Source organism: Rhamphochromis sp. 'chilingali', assembly GCF_963969265.1.
Source record: "Rhamphochromis sp. 'chilingali' genome assembly, chromosome: 10".
In the NCBI taxonomy this organism is placed as follows: Eukaryota; Metazoa; Chordata; class Actinopteri; order Cichliformes; family Cichlidae; genus Rhamphochromis; species Rhamphochromis sp. 'chilingali'.
The window spans coordinates 18,947,216-18,972,787 of NC_137937.1; the positions used below are offsets into that span (position 1 = coordinate 18,947,216).

The 25,572-nt window shown below is 41.5% G+C and overlaps 2 protein-coding genes across 2 annotated transcripts; both read right to left on the reverse strand.

The window, feature by feature from the left end:
- Window positions 1-15,613: 15,613 nt before the first annotated feature.
- LOC308404495 (arrestin domain-containing protein 3-like) lies at window positions 15,614-17,682 on the reverse strand. The gene is made up of 6 exons (XM_080894567.1): window positions 17,265-17,682; window positions 17,103-17,163; window positions 16,827-16,998; window positions 16,623-16,710; window positions 16,278-16,534; window positions 15,614-15,816 (listed from the first exon to the last, which is right to left on the reverse strand). The coding sequence occupies exons 1-6, from the start codon at window positions 17,518-17,520 to the stop codon at window positions 15,685-15,687; spliced, it is 966 nt and encodes a 321-aa protein (XP_080750693.1). The 5' UTR covers window positions 17,521-17,682; the 3' UTR covers window positions 15,614-15,684.
- A 968-nt stretch (window positions 17,683-18,650) lies between these two features.
- Window positions 18,651-21,576, reverse strand: LOC308404822 (arrestin domain-containing protein 3-like). The gene is made up of 6 exons (XM_080895052.1): window positions 20,917-21,576; window positions 20,766-20,826; window positions 20,537-20,678; window positions 20,328-20,418; window positions 19,710-19,969; window positions 18,651-19,213 (listed from the first exon to the last, which is right to left on the reverse strand). Exons 1-6 carry the CDS (start codon window positions 21,173-21,175, stop codon window positions 18,956-18,958), a joined length of 1,071 nt encoding a protein of 356 aa, XP_080751178.1. The 5' UTR covers window positions 21,176-21,576; the 3' UTR covers window positions 18,651-18,955.
- Window positions 21,577-25,572: the final 3,996 nt, after the last annotated feature.

Consider the following 25,572-nt stretch of genomic DNA (forward strand, 5'->3'; position numbering starts at 1 on the left):
TCATAGATTAAGAGTGTTTCCCAATACTTTTGTCCATATAGTGTACATTTACACTTTCTTTTTAACCCCGTGGTGATCAGTTACATTCATGCGACTAACAATATCTCTTCATCTTACAGGATGAGCAGCAGATCAAGCCCCTGGAGGTCAGAATCACACGCAAATCATTAAAATATTCACGAAATAACAGAATAGTTAAGTTAAATAGTTAGTTGTCATGTGCAGGTTTATGCTTTTTAATGTGCAAAGATTTTCTTAAAGTACGGAGCCCAACTAAATGTGCGTGGAAAACATATCCACTGTTCTCTAAAACAGGATACAGTTTATTCTGAATCACTAACAAATACCTCTTTGTTACAGAGAACTATGGAGATCTTATATTCCAAAATGTCCTTTGTCTATGAGATTATTTTGTTCCATATTGTTTGGAAATGTTTTTCTCTTTTATTCCAGTTGCTGCTGAGTCTCCTCATCGTCATTATTTTTCTCTGTCCATGGGTGTGACTGGTATGTGATGCAATGACGAAAGTGCTGTGCGAAGAGCAAAATTTGCAGTAAGATGGTTGATCACAACAAGCCGCAGTGGCCTTTAAGATATATAATATTTTGCAAGACTGCACATGTCAAACATATGCTCAGTGTTTTGTCTTTTCCAGTCAGATAACAAAGATTCCCTCATTTTTGTGATCATTGAGAGATCAGTTCATATCCAGGAACATTTTTCTTTTTAAACTTGCGTGTTCTCTCAAATAGAAATAGACAGGACAAAAAGACAAGCTTTCTCATGTGGGAACGGAGACTGGGAGAGCTACACAGGCTCCTCTGTCCCCTCCTGTTCTCAGACATGAGTCAGGCTGAGAGAGGGTTGTCTCATAGTAACAGGCCTCCCTGCACTTAGCTTTGACTCCACAACAGCAACAACAAGCGGATAAATATGAGTCTTTATTTTACTCATACATGTTTAAAGACCAGAAACGTCTTTTCTGGGTTAATCTGTGGTTAACAATCAATTTCTTTCAAGTGTATGCTCTCCTCTTAGTCATCTTAGCTGAAGAAAGGTGATCAAAACAAACTGATAACAGATGTTTGAACTGGGCCCGCTTGATTCACCAACTCAGTTTCTAAGAATGACTTGAAAAGCAACATATATCATGGTGTTATCTCTCTGTTATAGAGGCAGTGCTCAACAGTGCCACTGATATTTATCCATTGACTGTTTTTACATTTAATTCTCAAAGTACATGGTGAAAAATGTCACTTATGCTTTACAGATCGCACAGGTGTTTAACCCAAACACGTGCAGAGGGGTGATAGCTCGCTCACTGTGAAATATTTTCTTTTTCCTTTTTTTGTTTGGAGAAGTCATGAGAATGTTTGGACTGACATTCACGAGTCTGTTTATAGGTCATTTCCTTTCAGAGAACCAGGTCCTCTTCATCTTAAGGCACCGGTCTTCAAAAGTCCGGCTGTATACCCTGCCAACCTTTTTTCACAGTGTTACCTCACTTTATCAGACTCAACTCATCATTCTCAGCCACTTAGGACCACTGCTAGTACAATTATTATGTATTAAGAATGATACACATGGCTCTTTATCATCAAGTACAGCAGCTGTGGTCAAACTAAGGATTTGGCAACACTGATGAGTACCTAAAGATATGACTTGAGGGAAGACGTTGTGGTTGTACAGCAGGATTACAGACTTTTGTAGACTTTGGAGTGTCCTTTTCTTGCACACTCATCGCCCCATGCGGCCCCTTGTTTTGTGACCCGAAGTCTTCATCAAGGGCTGGTAACAAGGTCCATATGTGGTCACTTCCTCCCTCTGCTCCCCGAATGTGAGAAGTCTGTATTAACGAGGGACCAGGCTCCATTGAGTAACTCCTAAAAGGAAGAAGAAAAGCACAAGCAGAGAAGTTAAGGTGTCCAATAACTTTCTCTGACGCTGAGATGCACACGAAGCAGCTGATCTGGAACTTTTTTGCTCCCCGTCAGAGACTGTGCAAGCAATCACTGGCGTCTGTTGAGGCTGAACACAACCAGGGATGTAAAGCTGAAAGAAACAAGTTATCCACATCTCTGTAACAATTGAAATTTTAATGGCTTTTAAAAGCGATAACAGTTTGAGACTGCACCTACACCAAGTGAAGTCTTGAACCTCTTTAGTTTCTGTGAAATATTAGTGTCTCAAATGACAGATCTCAACCTGAAATCATAGGACTTTGCATAACTGTAGATCAATATACTCATGGCAGTTGTTAACCTTGCCGGCTTTCAAAATCATATAGGGCTGCACTCAAGCTTCTAGTGAAGTCTTTTTTTTTTTTTGCTATGCAGAAATGCTCTTTGCAAAAGATGTGACACAAAGGCCCCCGATGCACATTGATTGTGTCATGTGGATCCAGCGGTGAGAAATGAATTTGTCATAGGGATGAATGTGCTGCTACTAAATTAAAGGTGAACGCTTTCCTTCGAAAGCATTCGCCAGATTTTAACAGCTTTTTTGAATTGCTCGCCATCTGTTTATTACTTACTGCATGAGACCTCATATGATTTTGCAATACAGGCCAGACGGGAGAGATATATGAAAAATATGGAAAAGGAGGCAAGAAAAAAACAGCCAGTTGAGACCAACTTATCCAAGAGCCTTGACTTTGTGTTGCTTTGCATTGTGAATGATGTGAGCAGCAATCTGACAGTGATATCAATCCATTATTTGTTACTTACAGGACTGAAAAATAATGGTGTACAACACACATCATGCATTTGTTTGTATTTTTTCCCATCGAGACCATTTGGATCTAATTAAAAACAACATGAAAACCGTTCTTTTCATCTGGGAGACTTGGATGCAAGAGAATGATTTACTGCTAATAATAAAATCAGAGGAGAGTATCCCACTGAAAGGGATAAGCCAATGATCATTCATACAGAACATTAATTACAAATCAGATCAATAGTGATGTTCACTTTCCCATGAATGCAGACAAAGGACGCTGTGAGTTATTGACATATGTTAGAGGATTAACAACACATTCTTCAAAAGCATTGTTTGTTTATTACAGTGTGAAACGTTTTCCGGTCATTCTCTGCATGTAGCAGACAAAACACTTCCACAATCCCCAAATGTGCCATATTTTGTGGTCTCTGGTGCGTCACTGTGGCAATCTGTCCCCACGTGTTTTGTCACATGACAGTAACACAACGACACCCATATGCAAGGCCAATGGTGGACGGCAAAGGGGATTCCCTTAATACTAGACCATGCTTTGAAACTTTGAAACACTTAAAAAGGATACAATTATTCTACACAGTTCGGTAATTACCAAAAGAGGACAACTGATGGCTATTAAAGTAATAATCATGAGAATAAAAGTTAAAATTCAAGTTTTCCTCACTAGACATCACATATTCTGCAGTCTGTTGAAGAAATTATTAGGAATTCCTTATTTTGCTAAAGTGCAGTGCATATGACATCTGTTGACAACGCTCATTTGTCCCATAGGCAGTATAAAAGATGGGCGTAGCCTCTGTGATTTCACCCACTGGTGAACAAAGCTCCGTTATGAAGCCTTGAGTTGAGTTTTTGCCATAGCCATCTTGGTGTTTTGAAACTGGTGAGGGGTGGATCTGACTGAGAAAACAAGGACACCACATACTCACATTGCCTATTGACTTGTGATTGACAAATTGTTAGACAATGAGCATATTCTGGATAAACTCTTAGAATGATCATCCATCTGTCCATTTATTCAATTCAATTCAATTCAACTCAGTTTTATTTATATAGCGCCAAATCACAACAACTGTCAACTGTGATTTATCAGTCCAGGCTGGGTCACTGGGGCAGCAGTATAAGCAGAGAGGCCCTGTCTCTTTCTACCAACTCATCTGGGGGAATACTGAGGCATAATCTCTCCAGCATGTCCTATAAGTGGGCGTTCCCAGAACACCTCACCCAGGAGGCATCCTAATCAAATGTCAGATGAGCAATGTCACTCCACCCTTTTCCTGCTGAGAACACTAGCTTTGGACAAACCCTGGTGCTCATTTTCGCTGCAGACTGCTCAGGTGCAAGCTGGAGTTCACTAACTGATGAAGCCAAGAAAACTACGTCATCCACAAAAAGCAGAGACAAGATCCTGAGTCCATCAAGGTGGAAGCCTTCCACCACTTGTCTCCGCCTTGAAATCAGTGACAAACCTGTGGCAGCTAAATACCTCATAAACACAGGTCAGACACCCCATACTCCCAAAGCACCTCAAACAGGATCCCCTAAAGAACACAGTCAAATACCTTCTTCAAGTCCATAAAGCACATGTAGACTGGTTGATAAATGGCAAATGAACTGGTTTTTATGTAGTGCTTTTCTACTTTTCTTGAGCATTCAAAGCGATTTATACAACACGCCTCATTAACCCATTTGTACACATTCATGCATTCTTGAGTTTAAACATTGAAAACAGTGCTTGTATGAATGTGTGTGATAATGAGAGTTAGTACCTTCAAACTCTGCTTTCTATCTAACATTCACACATATTTACACTCTGATGGACGCATCAGAGAGCAACTTGGGGTTTGGTATCTTGCTTAAGGATACACTGGCATGCAAAGTGGAGCAGTCAGAGATCGAACCACCAGCCTACTGATTAGTAAATGACCTGATCTACTTCCTGAACTAGAGTCACCCCAAACTCTCACACTTTGGGCAAACATCCATACACACGAACAAGATAAAGAGCTGGTCCAGTGTTCCATGACCAGGATGAAAACCTCACACCTCATTATTCCTCCTGAATATTAGGTACAAATAATAGATTTGTGAAAGATCAAAACTTATTAAAAGAACTTCAAGTACTCAATATGACAGTTATGACCTGAAACTAGTGTCTAAACTGATTAAGTCATCAGGGGACACATTTAATGAGGTCACAGAGCAAGAAAATCAAGAACCAGATTACTATACAACTGGAAGTCTTTGTGCAGCCAGAGTAGTAGCCCACTGCTGGCCATAAAAAAGAATGCAGGTTCATGGCACTTTCATTTGTGAAACATGAAAGCTGGAAGTCTATCCTTTATACCAGGTATGGGCAATTAATTTTTCCAAAGGCCTAAATGAGAACCTGAGGCTGCTGTCGAGGTTCTGCACTAATAAGCTGAACTCAGTTCTGCTCAATATTCTTTTAATTTCTTCAAAAGCTAGTTAGTATGGACATCCACAACAGTCCCAGTTTCTTGTGTGGCCCCTTGGGAACATTAATTGCCCACGTCTGTTTTATCCTGCCTGTTCTTTCTTCTGACCGGCTGTGTGCAGCCCTGATTTTTGTGGGTTGGCCTATACTTATGAGCAGCTGCCTAAACTAAAAGGTTGGTATAAACCCAATAAAGATGTGCTTAACAGTGGTGTCTGATATTTAACTGTGCGTCCATCCATGATACAGAGAAGATTGACTCATAGAAGTAGGGTCTGGTATTTAAAACATTTTACATTTGCAGTCATCAGGAAATTAAGCTTAGCTAAATTGCCTCAGCTTCCTACAGAACACACTGTGGTTCCCCTTTTAAAATGAAGGTCAGTAAAATGGTGACCATAACACACAAAGAATGAATTATGGGAGTAAATGAATGAATTTAAGGAATAAGTAAGACACAGATTTTTTTTTTTCCTAAGACCTGAACTTGCAGAAGCGCTAACTGTACAAAAGGCAGAGCCAAGGCCTCAACGATGAGGTCTGTGAGTCCTACTCGAGTACAAAAGGCATAATGAGGAACACATGGTGTATGCACTAAGAGCCAAGTGAGAACTTAGGTGAGTAATACACAGAGACTTCTTATTCTACTGGTCTGTTAAGAGAGCTTTGCACACAAAGAGAGCATAAAACATGATGCTGAGTATAATTACGTTTGTTTCATTTCCCTCAGTATTCTGTCTGTTTCCTCCATCTAGTGGCCAAAGCATATAAAGTTCTCCAGTAGCTTTAACTACTTTGTAAAATAACCTGTTGCCCAACTTGGAGATTTTTTCATCTGTTTTGAAGAGCAAGATAACATGTTATTGTTTTTTTTGTTTTTTTGCATTGATATTTTTGTATATGCACAAAAACTTATCTGTAATAGAGCAGTGTGCCAGTTTTTTCACTGTCATAATTTAATTACTCCTCATTATAATTGCTATATTCATTCTGAGATCCAGTATCAATGCAAGTATATCTAAGAGGAAAGTCACGTGAAGACTGTTGGGCTCAAAGCACACTGGATTTTTCACATTACTGCACTCTGACTAGACCAAAATAAAGCCTCTGTGTGCTTCACCGCAAAGATTTGCTCGGCCATAATAAGATAAATATAATAAAATTAACATTTGATCGTGAAATTATTATTATTATTATTTTAAAGACTTTAACTTTGTCAGACTGCTCATGTGATCACTGCTCTCTATCCAACACAAGAGGGCAATGTTTTCCCTTTGCCTAAAGGGAGGGGACAATCAGGTGAATATTTCTCAAGGTCAAAATTACACATCATGGAGCGTTTGGGCAGGTAACTGGGTCATCTAAAGGTTCAGCAAAACGCTAAAAAACCATTTCATTATGTAGCAACACTTTAGTAAAGAGTCCATAATATAGCAAAGCTGTCCTAAAAAGACAGCTTAGCTTACATTAATAGCACTACAGCTCATCAGTTTCCCCAGTTATGTCAAACATCAGCTCATCAAATCATCTGATAGTCTGCTTACTAAAAAATCCACTGTTTATGATTTGCTTTCGTAATTCTAATCACATCAGCTGAGACTGAGGGTGCTTCTGGCAGTGCAAGGAGATGTGTGATTAACAAGCCCCTCAGTGACAAGCATTACATACACATAAGCAAAGCAGACACTATACCAAAATGACAGAGAAAAAAGGCCGCCTGTCTAAAGCGGGAGCTGCAGTGGTTGCACCATTTGCTCACATGCAACCAGATGCATGCACACACACAGACACACACACTCAAAAACCATCTCTGAACTCATCCACAGGAAATGGATCTGAGCAGTGGAGGAGCTGAGTTTGCCGCACAGGCACACACGCGCATACACACACACACAGAACGCCTGCACCCCCATTGGTTGACGTCTCTCCACCCCACCGCAGGAGTCTCTGAGGGGTCTGCTGCAGTACTCTGCTCCAGGGGCCTGGAAACGCTGGAGTGAGCCATTTTTTCCCCCTCTCTACTTCTATTTTTGGGCTGGATATCGAAGGTCCACAGCCTCCCTCATTTTCCACTGTTTTCCAGAATACTGGTTCCCAGTGTGCACTGTTCGTATGGCATTCAGTTCCTTCTCTGCAGATAAAAACAGCAGGCCTCTAGCTCAGAGAGGCAATATGATACCACTGAGACAACAAGAATCTGTGCAATAAGCTAGTGAGGAAGGACGCATAAATCGTGCCTCTGCTGCAGGGCCCAGGGGCAGCAACCCAGTGCTCAGCCAGCCATGTAGACTCAGGCCACAGCTAAAAGAATTTGGGAAGGACCCTTCCTGCAGCCCACACCCTCCCCCACCCTAACAAAAAGAAAGGATTTAACCAGTCCTCAGTCAAACGAAAAAGAAACAAGTTTTATTATTTCAAGTCAAAGCCAAATGTCTTATTTTACATTTTCTGCTGTCTGTTGTGGGAAAGTGACCCTCAGTAATATGCTGTTTATGTGTAATTAATATAACTATATAACTAGTACAATGTAGCGAATACTTTATTTAATGCAGAGTAGCATACAGAAATGTCAAAAGCATCCTTGTTTAACCCTAGATCACATATTACAATGGCCATTTTGAGCTTCCAAGTGTTACACCGATGAAGGAAAACCCCATAAAACATAAACAACAACAGTAATCATAAAAGGGTTGTTTATTCTGATAATAATAACTGCAAGTATAGCTGCAGTTCACGACTAGAGCTCAGCTGTTGCACTGATCTGTTCATAATGGGACTGAAGAGTTAACTTATACTGGCAAATGTCACAGGCTCTTAGAAAGTGCTTGGCAGAGTCATGAGTGTATAGTGTGTAAACACGGGAAATCCTAATTGAAATGGCACAGTTAAAGGAAAATAAAAGGGCCAGCATCTCACGGGTTTGCAGCCACTACCTGCAGGGGGAATCAATCTCATCAAGCAAAGATCTCCAACCTCAGTCTGAGAGTAAAACACAAGAGTATCTGCCCACATTCATAAAATAGAGGGAGGTCCCTAATTCCACAATAGCCTATAGGGCTTCAGATTCATGTAAGAACCTGTCAGAGGGAAGAAGCATGTTTATGAATGAACAAACTGCTTCTCTGCCCGAGTTCATTGTGGTGTCTGTTTGGCATGGGGATGGATAAGAAGTCCTGCACTTTAAAACTGCTGTGTGTGGTTTTTTTATGCATTTAGTTGTCACAGTTGCAAACATTAGGGAAAAAAACTAAACTTAATAAACTTGTGAAAAAACAAAGGTAGAAATGTTTGGGGGGAAATTCAGAGTTTGTAATCTGTTTGCAGGATCCACAATGTTTTACAGCTGTTTGGTGTGACAGCTGATTGACAGCGTGTGATTTTGATGTTGTTGTTGTTTTTTGTTTTTTAAAGCAGTGGTTTCTGTTATCTCCGCGGCCTCAGAAATGGGTATCCGGCTTATTGATGGTGGGGAATGCCAGCGGGCATTAGAACAGCAAGCGGCCATCTGCCAGCCTAGCGAACTAGCAACCCCACCAGCTGCAGTCGCAAAACGCCCTACAAAGCAGGACATGCATGCAGCTTCTGACGTCTGCGGCCACACTGCGCTACAAAGCCCAGAAAAACCAGGAGCGGAAACAATGAGAATCAAGCTTATAGACGCCGCATAGGTCCACCGCTGGCAAGTTTTTTTTGAGGGAAGAGGCTGCTGTTAAGTGCACATCAGTTCATTTCGGATGGCCGGTTTGCGCGAATATTTTTCCACAGTGAAAAAATCTACATAAAAAGACTCATGCAGGGGCACTTTAATACCCCGACATGGCGACGGCAAGAAAAGGGAGAGAGCTTTTTACTATTTTGGAAACTAGCGCGGACACAGAAAGTACAGCGGCGTGCGACAGCCAAGACTCTCCGCTTAACCTTTCGGCCGATGTGAAGTGGTTTGAGATTCCGTACAGAAAGCCAGACTCGGACGAGGAAGACGAACTGCGGGAGGAAGAGGAAGAGGAGGACGGCGGCGGCGAGGGGGAGAATGGATTCACGAGCACAGCAGCAGCCGCGGCGGCGGAGACTGCAGACGCGGCCAGCTTCATCGCAGGAGGAGGCTGCAACATAATTTTAGTCACAGGCAGCAATGGGCTCAAGCACGACGAGGAGGAGTATGCAGAGGACTGCTATTATTCTACCTCCACTAACTGCTCTGACACCACCTCGAACGATTCGGATATTGATTTCTCCGATTTGGAGGAGGAGGAGGAGCGCAGGAGTTTTTTCAGCTTTGAAGATGATTTGGATGAAGACTGCACTTCTCCCGACTTCTGGGGCGAGCCTGACCAGGTAATTTCAATCGAGCCCTTCTCCGCTGTCAGTGGCCCTCAGCACTCGCTGGGGGACGATGCTGACACCCGTGACTATTTCCGGATACTCTTCCCAGATTCTCTTTTTGAACACATGGTAGAACAAACAAACAATTACGCCCTCTATCGGCAAAGGAGGAGCGGAAAATCAGACCCCCACTGGCACCCAACTGATGTTAGGGAGATGAAAGCTTATGTGGGGCTGAATATTCTTATGGGCATCAATCAGCTTCCAGACACCGGCATGTACTGGGCCAGTGATATTTTCATCGGCAATGCGGGCTTTAAAAAGACAATGACGGCGAGGCGCTTTGAGAAACTCACCCAGTATCTCCAGCTGTGCGACCGTGAGTCAGAGCCCGTGCGTGGGGAGCGTGGATATGATGGCCTCTTCAAAATCAGGCCTCTCCTTGATGTGGTGGAGAACACCATGTGGGACGCGTACGTGCCCAATCGTTGTTTGACCATAGACAAGTGTGCCATTGTCACCAAGGGACGTTTCTCCCCCACCCAGTACATGTCCTCCAAGCCCCTCAGGAAGGGGCTGACAGTGTGGATGCTGTGTGACTCTCGCTCAGGCTACTGTCATCGAGCCAAGATCTACGTAGGCCGGCCCAGTGAAGACGAGGCAGCAGCCTGCCTCGGTTACAGAGTGGTAACCTCTTTAGTGCGCGGCCTGGAGGGTCAGTACCACCATCTCTTCATGGACAGCTTCTTCACCTCTGTGCCCCTCCTCCAGAGGCTGCTGAGAGACGGACAGTATGCCTGTGGGCCCACTCAGCCCGGGCGCAAAGGTTACCCAGAGGTCCTCCGCCCACGAAACGTCGGAAAGCTGTCCCAGGGCGAGTTCTACCAATGCCAGCGTGGCAACCTGGTTGCTACTGTGACAAGGGACGCCAAGGTGGTCAGCTGCCTGTCCACCAACTCCGCTCCAGGAATTGTGGGCATCAGTCCAGGCCGGCAGCAGCACGAGGCAGACAGAGATGGTGAGAATGACAGCATAGACAGCTCAGGTTTGTCTTTTGGCGTGCCCCGACCTCTGCCCTTGCTCTTGTACCAGGAGAACATGAGGGGCGTGGACCTGTGTGACCAGCTGAGGGAGTGCTACCAGGTTGGCAGGCCGTGCAAGAAGTGGTGGCGCTACTTCCTGTGGTTCTATGTCAACCTGTGCATCGTCAATGCATACATCATCCTGAGGGAGAGCCGGGGGGGCGCGCCACCAGCGGGCTTCAACGGCAAGCAGTTCACCCAACGTCACTTCCGTGTTCGCCTGGCACAGCAGCTGATTGGAGACTACCAAGGGGCGAGGGGCATGGAGCGGGCAGCACGCAAGAGACACGCAGATTCACCCATAGAGTATGGACATCGCCTAGAGCGCATGTCGGAGCGCTCGCGCCGCTGCAGGAACTGCACCAACAAGGGACTGCGACATGAAAGCGTGTTCGGCTGCAAGATATGCAATGTCCACCTATGCAGGGGAGGGTGCTTCTCTGAGTTTCATAAATAGAAATGAACTGTTTTTGTTTTGTTTTTATATCCTTTGTGTAATCAAACAACTTGTGTCAAGGGATTTTTTTAGAACAGTAAAAACTATTTGTAATTCCAAAGGTTACCACTACAAGTGCACAATATAGTCACACTTTATGTAGAGCTAGTTTTAGTTTTAGGAGTATTATTGCACGTATAATAGAGAAAAATAATAAGAGAAACTGTAGATTATTTGAATTAGTATAGAATGTTTTGGCAACTTGCCTTCTGTAACACTGACAGAATTGCCTTGTGTCACTTTTTTATACATTTAAAATATGTTAAGGATTTTATATTTAAAAAAAAAGAAGAAGAAGAAGAAATCAAACTTTTCTGCACTTACAGAAAGAAAGATCAGAAAATGTTTACAGTGGGAAGTTTATCTTTCTCCTTTTCCAAAATAAAAACTTCATTTTAATGCACTTAACAAACGCAGTTCTTTGTTCCCGTGGCCCTGAAAGCATTATTCATATTCTAAGGAGAAACAATGAAATGTGAGCTTTAATGAACATGCGCTCCTTTAAAAACAGGTTCAGCTTTGGTTGCCCCCTCTTCCTTCACTCATGAAAATCTGTGTGTGTCTCTGGCCGTTCAAGGGGACGCAGCTTGGAGCAATTAGAGAGTAGAAAAAGCCCCTCAGTAGTCTCCAGCCAATGGACCCAGTGATGCCATTTCTTTCTCCAACCACACTAGAGACACAGAGCCATCTGTGGCCCTATTACACTCAGTCCAAACCCAAAGAGTGGTACTTGTCACTGACACGAATGGAAAATGGAAGAAAGGCAGCAGAGACGCACATTTCTACAGAAGCTTTGCTGATGGATCGATTAGAGTTTGAATCGTGTAAAGCAGCTTGTGCACAATTAGTGAAATGAGTGTGCGCAGAATCAAATCTGCTCCCGAAGAAGCGGGACCGGTTAGATTGAGAAATATTCAGATTTAATATGTATTTACGTAAGATTTTCTGCACACTTTGCTGTCTGCTGGCAAGCTAAAAGCCTGTACGTAGGCAGAAATAGGCCGCTTGAGCAGGTCAGACTCCCCGTCTCCCGTGTCTCTCCTTCTGAAGTCTCTCTCCTTCCTTTCTCTCTCTCTCTCTCTCTCCCTCTCCCTCTCCCCAGGCGCTGCTGTGCCATCCTACACATTCATGCACCCTCCCTTCCTCTTCACTCCTCTCTCTCTCTCTCTCTCTCTCTCTCTCTCTCTCTCGCACTCCCTCAGCCGTTCCCCAGCTGGGAGAGGGTTAGTCAACTGGACGCCCATCCCGCTGATCTGCGGGAGCCCCATGGGGAGTTGCCATGGCAACCGTGGCCGATGAAGACAGGGAGTCGCCGGCAGGCTCACATGGTTGTCATGGTACTCACTCTGGCTACGGAGGTGGGAGGTGCCACAGGCCACACCTCCCTCTACCCTGTCTCCAAAACCCAGGAAAGGCTGCGGCGTGTGTTGAGTGTCTGCCTGTGTGTGTGTGTGTGTGTGTGTGTGTGTGTGTGTGTGTGTGTGTGTGTGTGTGTGTGTGTGTGTGTGTGTGTGTGTGTGTGTGGAGAGAGCTGGCTGGCTGCCAAGCCTGCACTGTACATGGAGCCAGACTGGTTACCAGGCAGGCTCTGCTACAGAGCAGCCAAGACCATGAGTGCAGCCAAAAAACTGAACCAAACTGCTGCCCTGTAGAGACGCCTTCATGCAGGTGTTCCCGGAATTAGAGGAATCTGTCACACACTCATTCCCAACCATACTGACAGCTTGTATGCTGGTATACTGAAGAACATGGCCTACACTGTCGCTGCTTTTTGCAGATATCTCCATGCAGGCGGGGGAGGCAGAATTAGCTTGATTTGTCTGTGTTTGACCACACTCCAGATTTCTATTGTATTCAACCGTAAACCATTTAGATCCTGTAATTTCCTCCTTCTTTCCAGCTTGCATTGACATACGTCAACCGCTGCCAGTCTTCCTGTGCCCACATAGTCATTGTACTGTCAAAGTATCACAGTTACTTACAATAATTGATATACTAAAAGCCATTTGTGACATATATCATTTTATGTTTCCACTCAAATGTTAATAGTCTTCCTAACACACTCAAGTCACACACGCTGACAAGTCAGCTGCAACAGATGTGGGTTGAAATATGATTTTTAATTTTCCAATTACATAAATAGCAGTGCGGTGGGCAGGCAGGCCAGAACATTAGAATCAGTGCAGGTCACGCTCATGTTTTTGTATTATTAATGCTGAGATCTTTTCTGTCATTTTTTTCCCTCTGTTTTGTGGGCTGACTGTGAAATCGTGAAGCCCTGTTTGTGCTGAGTCAGAACCAGACACTGCTCTCTCTCTCCCACTACCTCTCTTTCTCTCCCTGTGGGTAGGTGGGTGTGCTGTATGTGGTCCCGCAATAGTCAAATGTTTCTAGGATGAATCTCAACCATAAAATGCTCAGCTCTCAACATGTTGTTCCTTCCTAGGCAAGGAAAGATGTCTGAGTCTCTGTCAGGAACATGGGCCTGGTTTCACTTAAGAACCGCTGGTTGGGTAACACATGTTCTGTTAGAATCATGAATGTGCCTTTGTTAAATACTTTCCTCTGTTGCAAAACGAGTCCACGGACAACGACGAGCTTGAGAAAGCCCTACCATCTGATTCTCAGCTCCTTCTGAGTCACTGTGTCTCGCCGCCGCTGCGCTGTGTAAATGTTCTACACAAGACGGAGGGAGATTTTGAGATAAGGAATTATGTAATTATGCAGTTTCTCATATATAAGTTTGTTTTAAAGAACTAGTTTAGACCAGATCAAAATTCTGATTATTTCATACAACTACGTCAGGAAGAATCTTACTCTACTGTACAAGAACTGTGGTTAGGTACTTAACCTACAATGTGTGTCCATTTAATGGTACTTTGTACTTCACAATTATGCACAGAGATATGTGAAGTTTGTTCTTTTTGATTGGATGGGTGTAGAGGTCTGTTGCCTATTTAACAAAGACTGTATGTTGATAATACAACAGATGATTAGTATTTAAAGCAGCAGTTACCAAATTTTTTTTGAATTGTGACTCTTTTTAAAATCAAGATCTGACTGAGGTGCAGAATTTAACAGAAGTATTGCATTAACTGTCCAGGAATTACAGGCTTTTTTGTTTTGTTTTGGGGGGTTTGCATCGTTTTCCATTTTCAGAGGCTCAAAGGTTATTGAACAATTGCCTGACATTTGGATTTATGGCCAGTTAGTGCTTTAAGTTAAATTAAACTGCCATAGTAAATTTGATCATTTTCAATATGAGGTCTAAGAAATGTCAATGAAAGTAAAGGTGGCCATTATTAGGCTGAAAATAAACCCATCAGAGTGACAACAAAAACTTTAGGAGGGGACAAATCCACAGAAAACACCTAAGTGGATGATCACAGATTTTTTTTCATTGGCCCTTTCCTTGTGTTTTGTGTGCTACAGCATCATTGTACTGGTGTTTTCTTAAGTTCGAGTACATTTGACCTTTCAGGGCTGCTGTAAAAAAAACACAAAGAAACCCTTCACAACATCTATCAAAATGCAGAGCACTCTAAAGTATCTAGGCGTACCATTGCCAGAGTCTACAATCAAGAGACACCTTAATGAATGTGAATTCAGAGGGTTTACAGCATAAAACTCACCACTAGTTATACTCAATAACAGAAAGGCTAGATTAGACAAAAAACATCTAAAAGAACCTAAAACAGATTAAATAGAAATGATCTTCTACCAGAATGATGGGAAGAGGAAAGGAGCTCAGCTCGTGACTTAAAGCATACCACATCATGCTTCAAACACGGTGGAGGCGTGGGAATGTATAGCTGCCAATGCCAGCTAGCGTTTACTGATGATATGACTGCTGATGAAAGTAGCAGGGCTATACTCTCGTTACCCAGAGCATATGCAAAAGCAACCCAGGAGCTTATCGAGGCAAAGAAATGGGATATCCTTCAAAGGTCAAGTCAGTCACCTGATCCCAACCCAATAAAGCAGCTTTTCATTTATTGAAGACAAAACTGAAAGCAGAGAGATTCACAGACAAGCAGCAGCTGCCAGCGTCTGCAGTAAAGGCCTAACAGTGGATGTCAAGGTTGTCACTGACTGCACAGGATTTAAAACAAGTATTAAAAATAATCCTTTTAATTATTTAATATTATTAAATATTATCTCAGTCTGTCCAGTTACTAAAAAAACGAGGGCTTTGTGAAAACCCCTGAATTACAGTCTGCACTTCAGTCAGATCTTGATTGTTCGATTTAAAATCCCCCGTGATGGTGTACAGAGGTATATTTAATAAACATCCGGCTTTGTTCATAAACTTATGGACCTAACTGCCTGATTCGGAAAATTAAAAATCAAACAATGTGGAGCTGTGTGTAGTGAAAGACACATTTCCCTCTAAATTTATCTTACTATAAATAAATAAAAATCTTTTTCTACTCTCTAATGTGGCCCACATCTCCACCTAGTGGACACTTGGGAAGTTGCCCACTTGAGGTAGTTCAAACATCCACTTATTTAAACTCGTGTTTTTATTTTCAGTCCTGATATTCATTTCAAAGAACATGCAAGCCACTTCCTGGTGATCTAACACATCCTTCTAACTAGGAAGCTTTCTAAACCAGATGGACCTCTTTTTCGTCTTTTTCTCATGTGGTTTTGGTGAACCCAGCAGGATGACCAGAGGGAGTTTGATTACAGGCTCTCTTGACAGAGGGACATCAAGGGTAACCTGTACAAATAAAATAAAGATACTTTGATTACTTACATTCTTTTTAAGTTGTGTCTGATTTTGCCTTTAATCAAAATCTACTTCTTCTGTAGACTAGATTGTATAATGCACTCTGTGTCTCCACCACAGGACCAGTGTTTACTGAAAGCACTGGCTTAAATCTGTTTGAGCGGATGGCATGGAACAGGTTGGACTGCAATGTGACGCTTTATGTGGTCTCATCAGTGTGTGGACAAGCCATGAGGAAATCTCCCCTTTCCTCCCTCTCACACTTCCTGTCCCCAGTATGCAGCCACTGTGCAGTGCTGTTACCGCTGTGCAAATGTATCCCAAAAAACCTCAGATCTCATTTGACTTATTGTCTCAGTGTTACACTGTTTCATCTTAAAATACGGTATTATTCTGTAATGTAACCTGGTGTAAGGCCATATCATTATACTGTCTTTAAACACAGTCTGTACCTTGAGTCTGTACTCCAGCTTCATCATGCAGCAGTTGAAGAAGGTAGGAGGGAGCTGCGGAGGGATACAAAGAACTTTGGTGGTGGTCTGACTGGTTTCAGCCAGAACAGGCTCTCCTGTCCCAAACAGGATGTCATTTGTGTGCACTTTCCTCTTTGACTCAGCAACAAAGGTCTGCTTCTCACACAGGTAGAATTTGGGTATTACTGCATGTGCTGAATCATTGAGCACTTCCACAGAGACTCCCACTGCCTCACCTGTGTATGTTTAGAAAAAAAAACCCACATTATTTATGTCTCAGTTAACAAAATTTAGGAAAATATATTCTGTGAGACATCGGTTTACCTTGCTTTAATCCCATTTTTTCTGAGGTAACATTCATAGTCACCTTTCCAGAGCCATAAAATGAAATCCTAGTTGCGTGTTGTTGCTCCTAGTATAACAATAATAATAATAAAAAAGGCAATGAAATAAGTCATGACACATTTAGGAGAGCTGAAGTTGAGCTCAGTCCAAAAAGAAAAAAGTTTTTTTTTTTTTGTCTTTTACCTGAAGTCCAATGATAATCATTTCTGATTTGGAGGCAAAGGGGAACTCAGACTTGGTCCAAAAAGGAAACTCCGTCTTGGTTTTGTGTACAAGCCAAATCGACTGAGTAAGCTGTGCCCGCAAACTGTATGTGATCCTGCCCCATTTCCCTTCATAAGATGAAGGCATGTCTCTGAAAGAACCCAGAGGGAAATGATTTCATTCAAACATATGGAAAGAAAGTGTTTACATAATATAGATTTATTATTAGAGATCATGTTAGAGGGGAACACATACACATCTGGAATTACAAAGTTGAATGAATACACATTCCTCCCAGGGCTGATGGTTACCGAACCTTATAAAAAGAAACACTTTATGTTACCTGTATGTTCGTCAGTATTTATAACAGCAATTATATATCTCTCAGCTCAGAAACTTTACTGGGACAATACTAACCATCTCCCTTTTTATCTTGAAGAATAATGTGTTCAAAATAAAAGTATTTCTTCTTGTTGCTGTGGGCCACAATATCCTCTCCTTCTTTTTCATGCCAAGTTACCTTAGCCTTCCCTTTGGCTTTGACCAAAAAACACTGCACTTTGATTTCCTTGCTGATCACCACTATCACATTTCCAGAGAGGATGTCCCCAGGGGAGAAGGTGCCTTGTTCGTTCACCTTGTTGAATTCCACAAAGAGATGCTTGACGGTCATTAGAAGGATATATCAAACCGTCTTCTTATGGAGTGAAAGTGAGAGAATCCTCATTTGGTTGAAATTAAATCCCAACAATTTACTGCAAGCAGGTTTGACTTGATCCGCTGGGATGGAGTCTTTCCTTGACGAATAAGGATGCCAGTAAGGCAGGCGTATTCAGTGGAGCAGTGGACCTTCTTCAGAAGCTGTATCTGCGTCACACAGTATCATGTGATCAAGCCTGCAGGTGTTGCTTTCACAAAGGTAACTCTAGCCTCTACCTGTGTCACTGGTGATGGTATCGTATTGTATTACTTAATGATCAAGCTAAGTGATGAAAAATTGGTGTAGAAAATTCAAACAACAGATTTCTGAGGGCAACATGATGTCACTTTTGTGTTGATTTTTATCAAATGACTGTTTTTTTAATGTTCTAATATGACGTTAAAGGTGAAAGATTTTTAATGTGTTTGAATACTGAGTCACAATAAAATTAATTTAACCTTATTCTAACCATAAAAGGTACATAAGATGGAAACTTTGTTTTGAATTAAGTGTTAGAGAGTGAAAGTCTGAAAACAGAGACCAATCCAACTTGTTCAGTGTGTCATACTGCATTTGATATACAGTGTTTAAGCAATAAAACTTAAAAAATTAATAATTAAAGGTTTTAGCACAACTTTGTGTGACTCAGTTTAGTTAAAAAGTGCTGAAATACACTGAATCATTCACCTGACAGCCAAAGTGCAGAACTGAAATTCACACAGAAGAACTTGAAAACTACCTCAACATCTGAATTAATATTGAATGCCCATATTCTTTAAATCACAGGAAGACTTGGAATATCTATCTTAAATGTCTAAACTCAAGAATCTCAAATGAAAAAACGGAATATTTTCAGTTTGTAGTTTTACAGTTTACAGTAAGTGTTATTATGGCTTGGTTCGGCATAAGTCTGCATGAAATTAGTATAAGTCAACATAATGTCCTGTGAGCTTGGTGTGTGTGTGTGTGTGTGTGTGTGTGTGTGTGTGTGTGTGTGTGTGTGTGTGTGTGTGTGTGTGTGTGTGTGTGTGTGTGTGAGAAAGAGCCAAACTGGCATCAAATGACCAGGTAAAAGAGTTTTAAATCTTTAAGTGTTTTGTGGGTTTTATTTTAATACTAACTGCATTTTAGTGGGGAGATAATCTACACAGACTAAACACAGAGACAGTAGATTACATTAGATCAGTTGAAATGTGGAAGAATTCTCCACAGACAGGTAAATGGTTTCACTTCTAATCATACATAATTTTCCAAGACTGTAACTCTGGTCAAAATACTTTTTGAACCATGAGGGTCCCAAGGACTCTCTCAAATAATGGGGTCTTTCCTGCTGTTGAAACAAGCTCCTCACTGGAAATACAATATATCATTATGGGTCTGTTAGAAGGTACACTTTGATCCACACAGTTCAAAAAGTTAACATCTCAATGCCATCATCATCGAGAGTGGTAGTGGGGTACGTCGCATGTGCTCCGTAGGGAGGTGGAAGATCTCCACACTGGGGTGGTGTTTGCTGGGGTGTAGTTCCCCAGGCTGGATTTTCTGGGTTCCTAAAAGTGTCAAATCCAATGCCAGCAGAAGGATGTGGTTGTTTCACAACCGCAGGCATGATAACTATAGGAAGTTTGAGCTTTGGATCAATGGAACATTTGATTTTCATTTGGACCTGTGAAAACAAAATAACACACAAACAGTATTGTTTAGCTTTGTTTGTTTGTTTCAATGAATGTAGATGTTGATTCGCATGATTAGGAAGTATTTATATCAGCAGGCCTTTGTTGTTGCCCTGTTTTGTCACTAGAGGGCTCCCGTGCTTTAATCCAAGTTTCTCACTCTTTGTCTTTTTCCCTATTAGTGTTTGCACTTGCCTCTTAATGAGTGCTTTTCTTCCTTTATATGGAAGTACTTTAGTTCCTTTGAGTACTTAGATCCTTTGTTGTATTTCCTTTTGTGAACGTTAAAAAGAAGAAAAGCAGTTTTCCAAAAAAATGATTTGTTACAGTTACCTGTGACAGAAAAGAGGTGCCACTAACCAACTAGCAGCCCAAATAAAACAACCAAAATAAAACAAAGACAAGCCATCCAAGCTTCCTACCATTAGTTATATTACTTAAGCAGTACTCAAGTACACAAACAAAAGGACAGCTCTACAAGTTGTTTACCTTCAGCATGTACTCCAGGTTGATGATGTGGCTGTTCAAGATGGAGGGGGGTAGGTCTCCAGGGATGGTGATCACCTTGGTCACAGTTTTTCTGCCAGAAGATGCTTCAACAGCCTCAGCCTTATCCTTAAGGATGTCGTGTGTGTAAACTGTCCTGTGGCCCTGGGCAAAGAAACTGTGTTTCTGATACAGTTTGAATTTGGGCTTCACTGTGCGACTCGAGTTGTTGTTGATTTCAACTGTGACCACGAGAGCTTCGCCTGTAAAGTACAGAAAGTTATCCTGTATAAATCACTGCCAAGCACAGAAAGACATTTCCTTACATCTACATAATATCTAACTTCCTTTCACTAATCAAAGGATCAGTGCCACAGAAACACCCCTCACTGAATCATGCACACTGGTTTCCTGTTTACAAGCACTTTAAGTAGCTGAGAGCTGGGATGAAATAAAGCAGTATTTTTAAATGATGGGAAGTATCATTTAAAAATACTGCTTTATCTGAAGAGTGAAAGCGCTTGACTCAACCAAACTTATAGTCACTTTCCAAAAAATAAAAATAAGGGAGAGGGCAGAAACTGAATACTGAAAGGCAGTAAGCCAAGTAAAGATAATTACCTTGCATGTATCCCATCTGAGTGGTATGAACATCTACTGAAACCTTTCCAGAGCCCAAAACAGATTTATCCTTATGAGTATACTGAGGTTCCTAAAAAGCAGACCCCCACATTATAAATGTGCTTTAAGGTAATGATCTCGTCTGCCTGAACACTATCAGTTATGAAATTAAATGATTGCTTTTTTTTTTAGGATTAATGATTTCTTACCAGAAGTCCAGGAATGCCCATGTCTGCCTTGGACACAAAAGTGAAGTGAGCCTTGGTTTTTCTTGTAATTGATTGTGTCAGCTCTGCTTTCACCTTATGAACAATTTTTCCACGGGCTCTTTTATAGGTTGATGGCAGTATTCTGTAAAATACAATACAAAAACATTCAAATGACCCACAAAGAAGCAGAATGGAAATCTAAACCTCTGATTAAGACAAGAAGAGGTACCCATCAGGAATCCTGAACGAAAAAGGATACACGTGTCTTCCTTTTCCAATGACTTCAGTGCCTGGAAAAGAAGTAGGTGTTGTTTTGAACAGTCTGTTAAACAAGGAACAGTGTATCACGTGTCAGCAACTGTGTTAATTCAATACATCACCATCGCGTCTTGATTCTCTCAAGATATCTTGTTTGATGTCATAATATGTCTCAGTAGCCCAGTAATCGCGGTAATCATTCTCTCCGTAATTCTCAGTCCAGCATACCTTCGCTCTCCCTTGTCCTCTAAAAATCAGCGATTGGATCTTGGTTTCACCAGACACCTCCACAATAATTCTTCCATTAATCATATCTCCATTCGTGAAGGTGTTTTTGCTGTTGATGGCATCGTATTCGATTGAGAATCTTGTAATGGTCATTTTCAGATGGCAAAAAGTGGGATAAAAAAATTCTGTTGCAAAAACCAAGAGAAAACTCAGGCCAGTTGTGCCCAGCACAGCCACTCTCTGCCGGTTATATCTGCTTTCAAGTATACAAATAATGTGAAACCAGTTTTTCTTGTATCATACACCCTCCCAAAGCAGTGCCACTAAAAGATTTTCAGCTATGGAAACTTAACGGGGTTTAACATGAGATTACATTATGAATGATTTGAGACACACTCTCTGGATAACCAGCATGGTCTCTTCACAACCACATATTGGGGCAGTGAAAAATACCACCTTGTTTCTCTTTATTTATTTTTTATTGTAGGTGTGACTGCCACATGCTGGCTGCATCACATGATATATTTCACCACACCTACAGTAAATTTTCCACTTGATGCAGATTACATGCCATGATGTTAAAACTCTTTGAAATCCTAAGCAGAGGTGATGAGAAGTAACCTTAACAATAGACCCCGTTTTTCAGAGAGATGACAAAAGGGCCTTTGGGGGGGGGAGCATGCTGCTGTTCTCACGGCCCCTGATTCCCAAGGCTTGGGAGATAAGTTTCCACATATTTTGATAGCAAAAATTTGGGGGAAGTTCCCCAAAAAGGATTAACAAATTCTTGTTTGGAGGACATTACTATTAAATAAAACAGTAAAAGTATCACTAACAACACTATAATATTCACAGTAGGTTTAGAAATAATATTATATGAACGGTATCAACTTTTCCTGGGGAAACACGTTCTAAGTAAGTTAGTGTTAATAAGTGTTAATGACCCCTCTTACCAGATTAATTTTGTCTTAATAGTCAAAATTAATCTGGAAACACTGGCAAAACCTAAAACATACCAGGAAAAAAATGTTGCGGTCAATATTTTGATGGCCCCATGAACTGAAAGCAATTAACTCAAAGTAAAAGATGTCTAGTTATGTCAGCTTCATGTTTTGTGGTATATCTTGAAAAATTACTAAAATCCAAAGACCACCCCAAAGACGTTTATTTCGTTAAAAAAGTTTATTATCATACAGAGCTTTATTTCAAAGATACCAAAAAAACAAAACAAAAAAGTGCATTATATGTCACCTGCAGGCTTGATATTGTAATGCTGTTAACCAGTGAATGGAAAATATTTTACTCTTTACTTTTCAGAAAGGGATCCTGGGATCGGAGAGCACGGGATGGAACATAAAGGTGCAAAAGATCAGAGAGGTATGAAGGTGGCAATCCATTTAAAGCTTTGTAGGTGAGCAGCAGGACCTTAAAATCTGCTCAAACCTGACAAGATAGCCAATGAAGGGATTTCAGTACAGCGTAATGCACTCAAATTTTCCAGTTTTAGTTCAAATGCGAGGCGCTGTATTTTGCACCATCTGTAAACCTCTAAAACTTTTCTTTGGTAGCCCAGAAAAGAGATTGTTACAATGATCAATACGTGAAGACACAAATGCATGGAGAAGAACCTCTGCAGTCTTGCTTGATAAAACTTGTCTGATTTTGGCTATGTTCCTTAAATAATAAAAGGTGGTCTTTGTTGTCTCTCTTACATGAGACTCAAAGGAGAGCACTGTGTCAAACCACACGCCCAAGTTTTTTACCTTCAATTTTCAAGATTAAATTTTGGGACATGTATTGAAATTTTTGTGGTCCAGTGACCATCAACTCTATCTTATCAGTATTAAGAAGCAGGAAGTTATCCGATTACCAGCCCCTAATTGCAGATAGACACGATTCTAATTTAGACATGTCAGCACAATTTCCAATGGTTAAAGGAACATAAAGGTGCAGGTTGTCAGCGTAACAATGAAAAGTTACATTAAAAGAACGTAAAAGAACACCAAGAGGCAGCAGATACAGGGAAAACAGCAATGGGCCAAGTACAGAGCCCTGAGGGACCCCATGCCCCACTGCACAGGTCTCGGAGAGATCATTTTTAAAACTAACAGTCTGAGATCTCCCAGACAGATAAGATCTCAGCCATGATAAAACATTTCCTGTAACTCCAATAAAATGTTCAAGCCTATCCGATAAAATACAGTGATCCACAGTGTCAAATGCAGCACTTAGATCTAGTAGTACTAAAACTGAAGTGCGATCACTGTCTGCATTTACCAACAGACTGTTTGCCACTTTGATTAAAGCTGTTTCTGTGGAGTGATTTGGTCTAAAAGCAGACTGAAATGGTTCAAACAGATTGTTTGTTGAAAGATGATCAGTGAGCTGCTTAAAAACAACTTTTTCAAAGACCTTAGACAAAAAAGAAAAATGTGAGATGGGTCTATAGTTTGCAACTAAGTCAACATCCAGTCCAGGCTTTTTCAAGATTGGCACTACCACAGCAGATTTAAAACATTCAGGGAAGACTCCGGTCATCAATGAAGTATTTAAAAGAAACAGAATGTAGGGTCCTAATACTGACCACAGTTCCATTATAAGTACTGTTATACATTTTCTGCTTTCTGGAACACGTAGACACTTAAGATATGAAGTGTTTAATTAAAAAAAACAACAACAAAAAGAAACAATCAGGAGTGGATACTCCTATATGAGGCAGTTAAACACACACTATAGGGATTTGGTATAGTCTATAGCCACAGAAGTGCTTGGTGAACACTAGAGTGGCTCTTAATGACCACAGTATGCTTCTCGGTGTTTTCACACCATTTCCTGGCAAAGCATCTGGTCAGACCTGTTGCTAGGATTTATTCTCAAAATCTGGCAATGGAGGGTACATTGCATATGCTCCATAAGGAGGAGGGGGATCTGACGGTTGGGGAGCTGCTATTGGTTGTTGTGGCTCAAAACCCCACACTGGAGGGTTTGGGTTCGGGTTCGGGTTGAATCCAAAGGGGGTAGCAGCAGCAGCGGGATAGTGTGGTGGCACTGCAGGATAGGCCTGGAAGGCTGGCAGGATGGCTACAGGAAATGTAATCTCTGCAGAAAAAACACTTTTGCAAACAAATGAACAAAGCGTGACAATTGTGTTCAAACGCTTTCAGCAGCTTTACACAAAAGTCTTTCACTGTGTAAAATAAAGAACCGACAGAGAGCTTTAAATATCGCTCTGCTGCGATAACAAAGTAAAATGAAATTCATTTTCTTTCGAGGAACAGAGCATTCCTTCTTGGACCATTTTAGGTTAGCACAGCATAGATCTGGGCTGTTAGCTGATCTGGTGACTGATCTCCAGTGTGACAATGGGTATTAAGTTACTGACTGGAAACAGTCTTGACTATAGGCAATACAATCCAGTCATATTGTATTGTGTGAAAGCAATGTGACGCAGTATAATTACTAAGGGAATATTTTTGAGGGCAACATAGAACTACTTTAGGCACCTTTTTTATCAAATCAAGATTTTTAATGGACATATTGGTGAAAGCTTTTTTAGTATTTAGACACAATTAAAAGTCAAAAATCTACTTTAAGCAACTCTTTCGAATAACAAAAAACAGCAAACATCCCTTAACTTTCATCTGACCATAAGAAGGGAATAGCATCCGACCGTTGCTTTGGATTAAGTGCTATAACGACTGTAAGTGTTACAGTATAGCTGCCTGGCAGACAGGATGTGATGAGTGTAGAAATAATAACCAAAATAAAACAGGAAGAGAGGCACAGCTAAACAGGGAAGCAAGATTATATTAATCCGGCAGAGCTTCAACAGCATTCCGAGGGAGACTGGGGATGCAGTGGCTTGCAAAAGTATTCGGCCCCCTTGAACTTTCCCACATTTTGTCACATTACAGCCACAAACATGAATCTATTTTTTTGGAATTCCACATGAAAGACCAACACAAAGTGGTGTACACGTGAGAAGTGGAACGAAAATCATACATGATTCCAAACATTTTTTACAAATAAATAACTGAAAAGTGGGGTGTGCGTAATTATTCAGCCCCTTTGCTCTGAGTGCAGTCAGTTGCCCATAGACATTGCCTGATGAGTGCTAATGACTAAATAGAGTGCACCTGTGTGTAATCTAATGCCAGTACAAATACAGCTGCTCTGTGACGGCTTCAGAGGTTGTCTAAGAGAATATTGGGAGCAACAACACCATGAAGTCCAAAGAACACACCAGACAGGTCAGGGATAAAGTTATTGAGAAACTGAAAGCAGGCTTAGGCTACAAAAAGATTTCCCAAGCCTTGAACATCCCACGGAGCACTGTTCAAGCGATCATTCAGAAATGGAAGGAGTATGGCACAACTGTAAACCTACCAAGACAAGGCCGTCCACCTAAACTAACAGGCCGAACAAGGACAGCGCTGATCAGAAATGCAGCCAAGAGGCCCATGGTGACTCTGGACGAGCTGCAGAGATCTACAGCTCAGGTGGGGGAATCTGACCATAGGACAACTATTAGTTGTGCACTGAGTGGCAAG

Excerpts from the sequence above, each read along its gene's own strand:
- LOC308404495 (XM_080894567.1), bottom strand. The coding sequence starts at position 17,520 with ATGACCGTCAAGCATCTCTTTGTGGAATTCAACAAGGTGAACGAACAA. Across the intron at positions 17,164-17,264 it reads TCAAGATAAAAAGGGAGATG|GTTCGGTAACCATCAGCCCT; the intron begins GTTAGTATTGTC and ends TCTTTTTATAAG. Across the intron at positions 16,999-17,102 it reads AACTTTGTAATTCCAGATGT|AGACATGCCTTCATCTTATG; the intron begins GTATGTGTTCCC and ends GGGTTCTTTCAG.
- LOC308404822 (XM_080895052.1), bottom strand. The coding sequence starts at position 21,175 with ATGACCATTACAAGATTCTCAATCGAATACGATGCCATCAACAGCAAA. Across the intron at positions 20,827-20,916 it reads GAGAGAATCAAGACGCGATG|GCACTGAAGTCATTGGAAAA; the intron begins GTGATGTATTGA and ends CTTCTTTTCCAG. Across the intron at positions 20,679-20,765 it reads TCGTTCAGGATTCCTGATGG|AATACTGCCATCAACCTATA; the intron begins GTACCTCTTCTT and ends TGTATTTTACAG.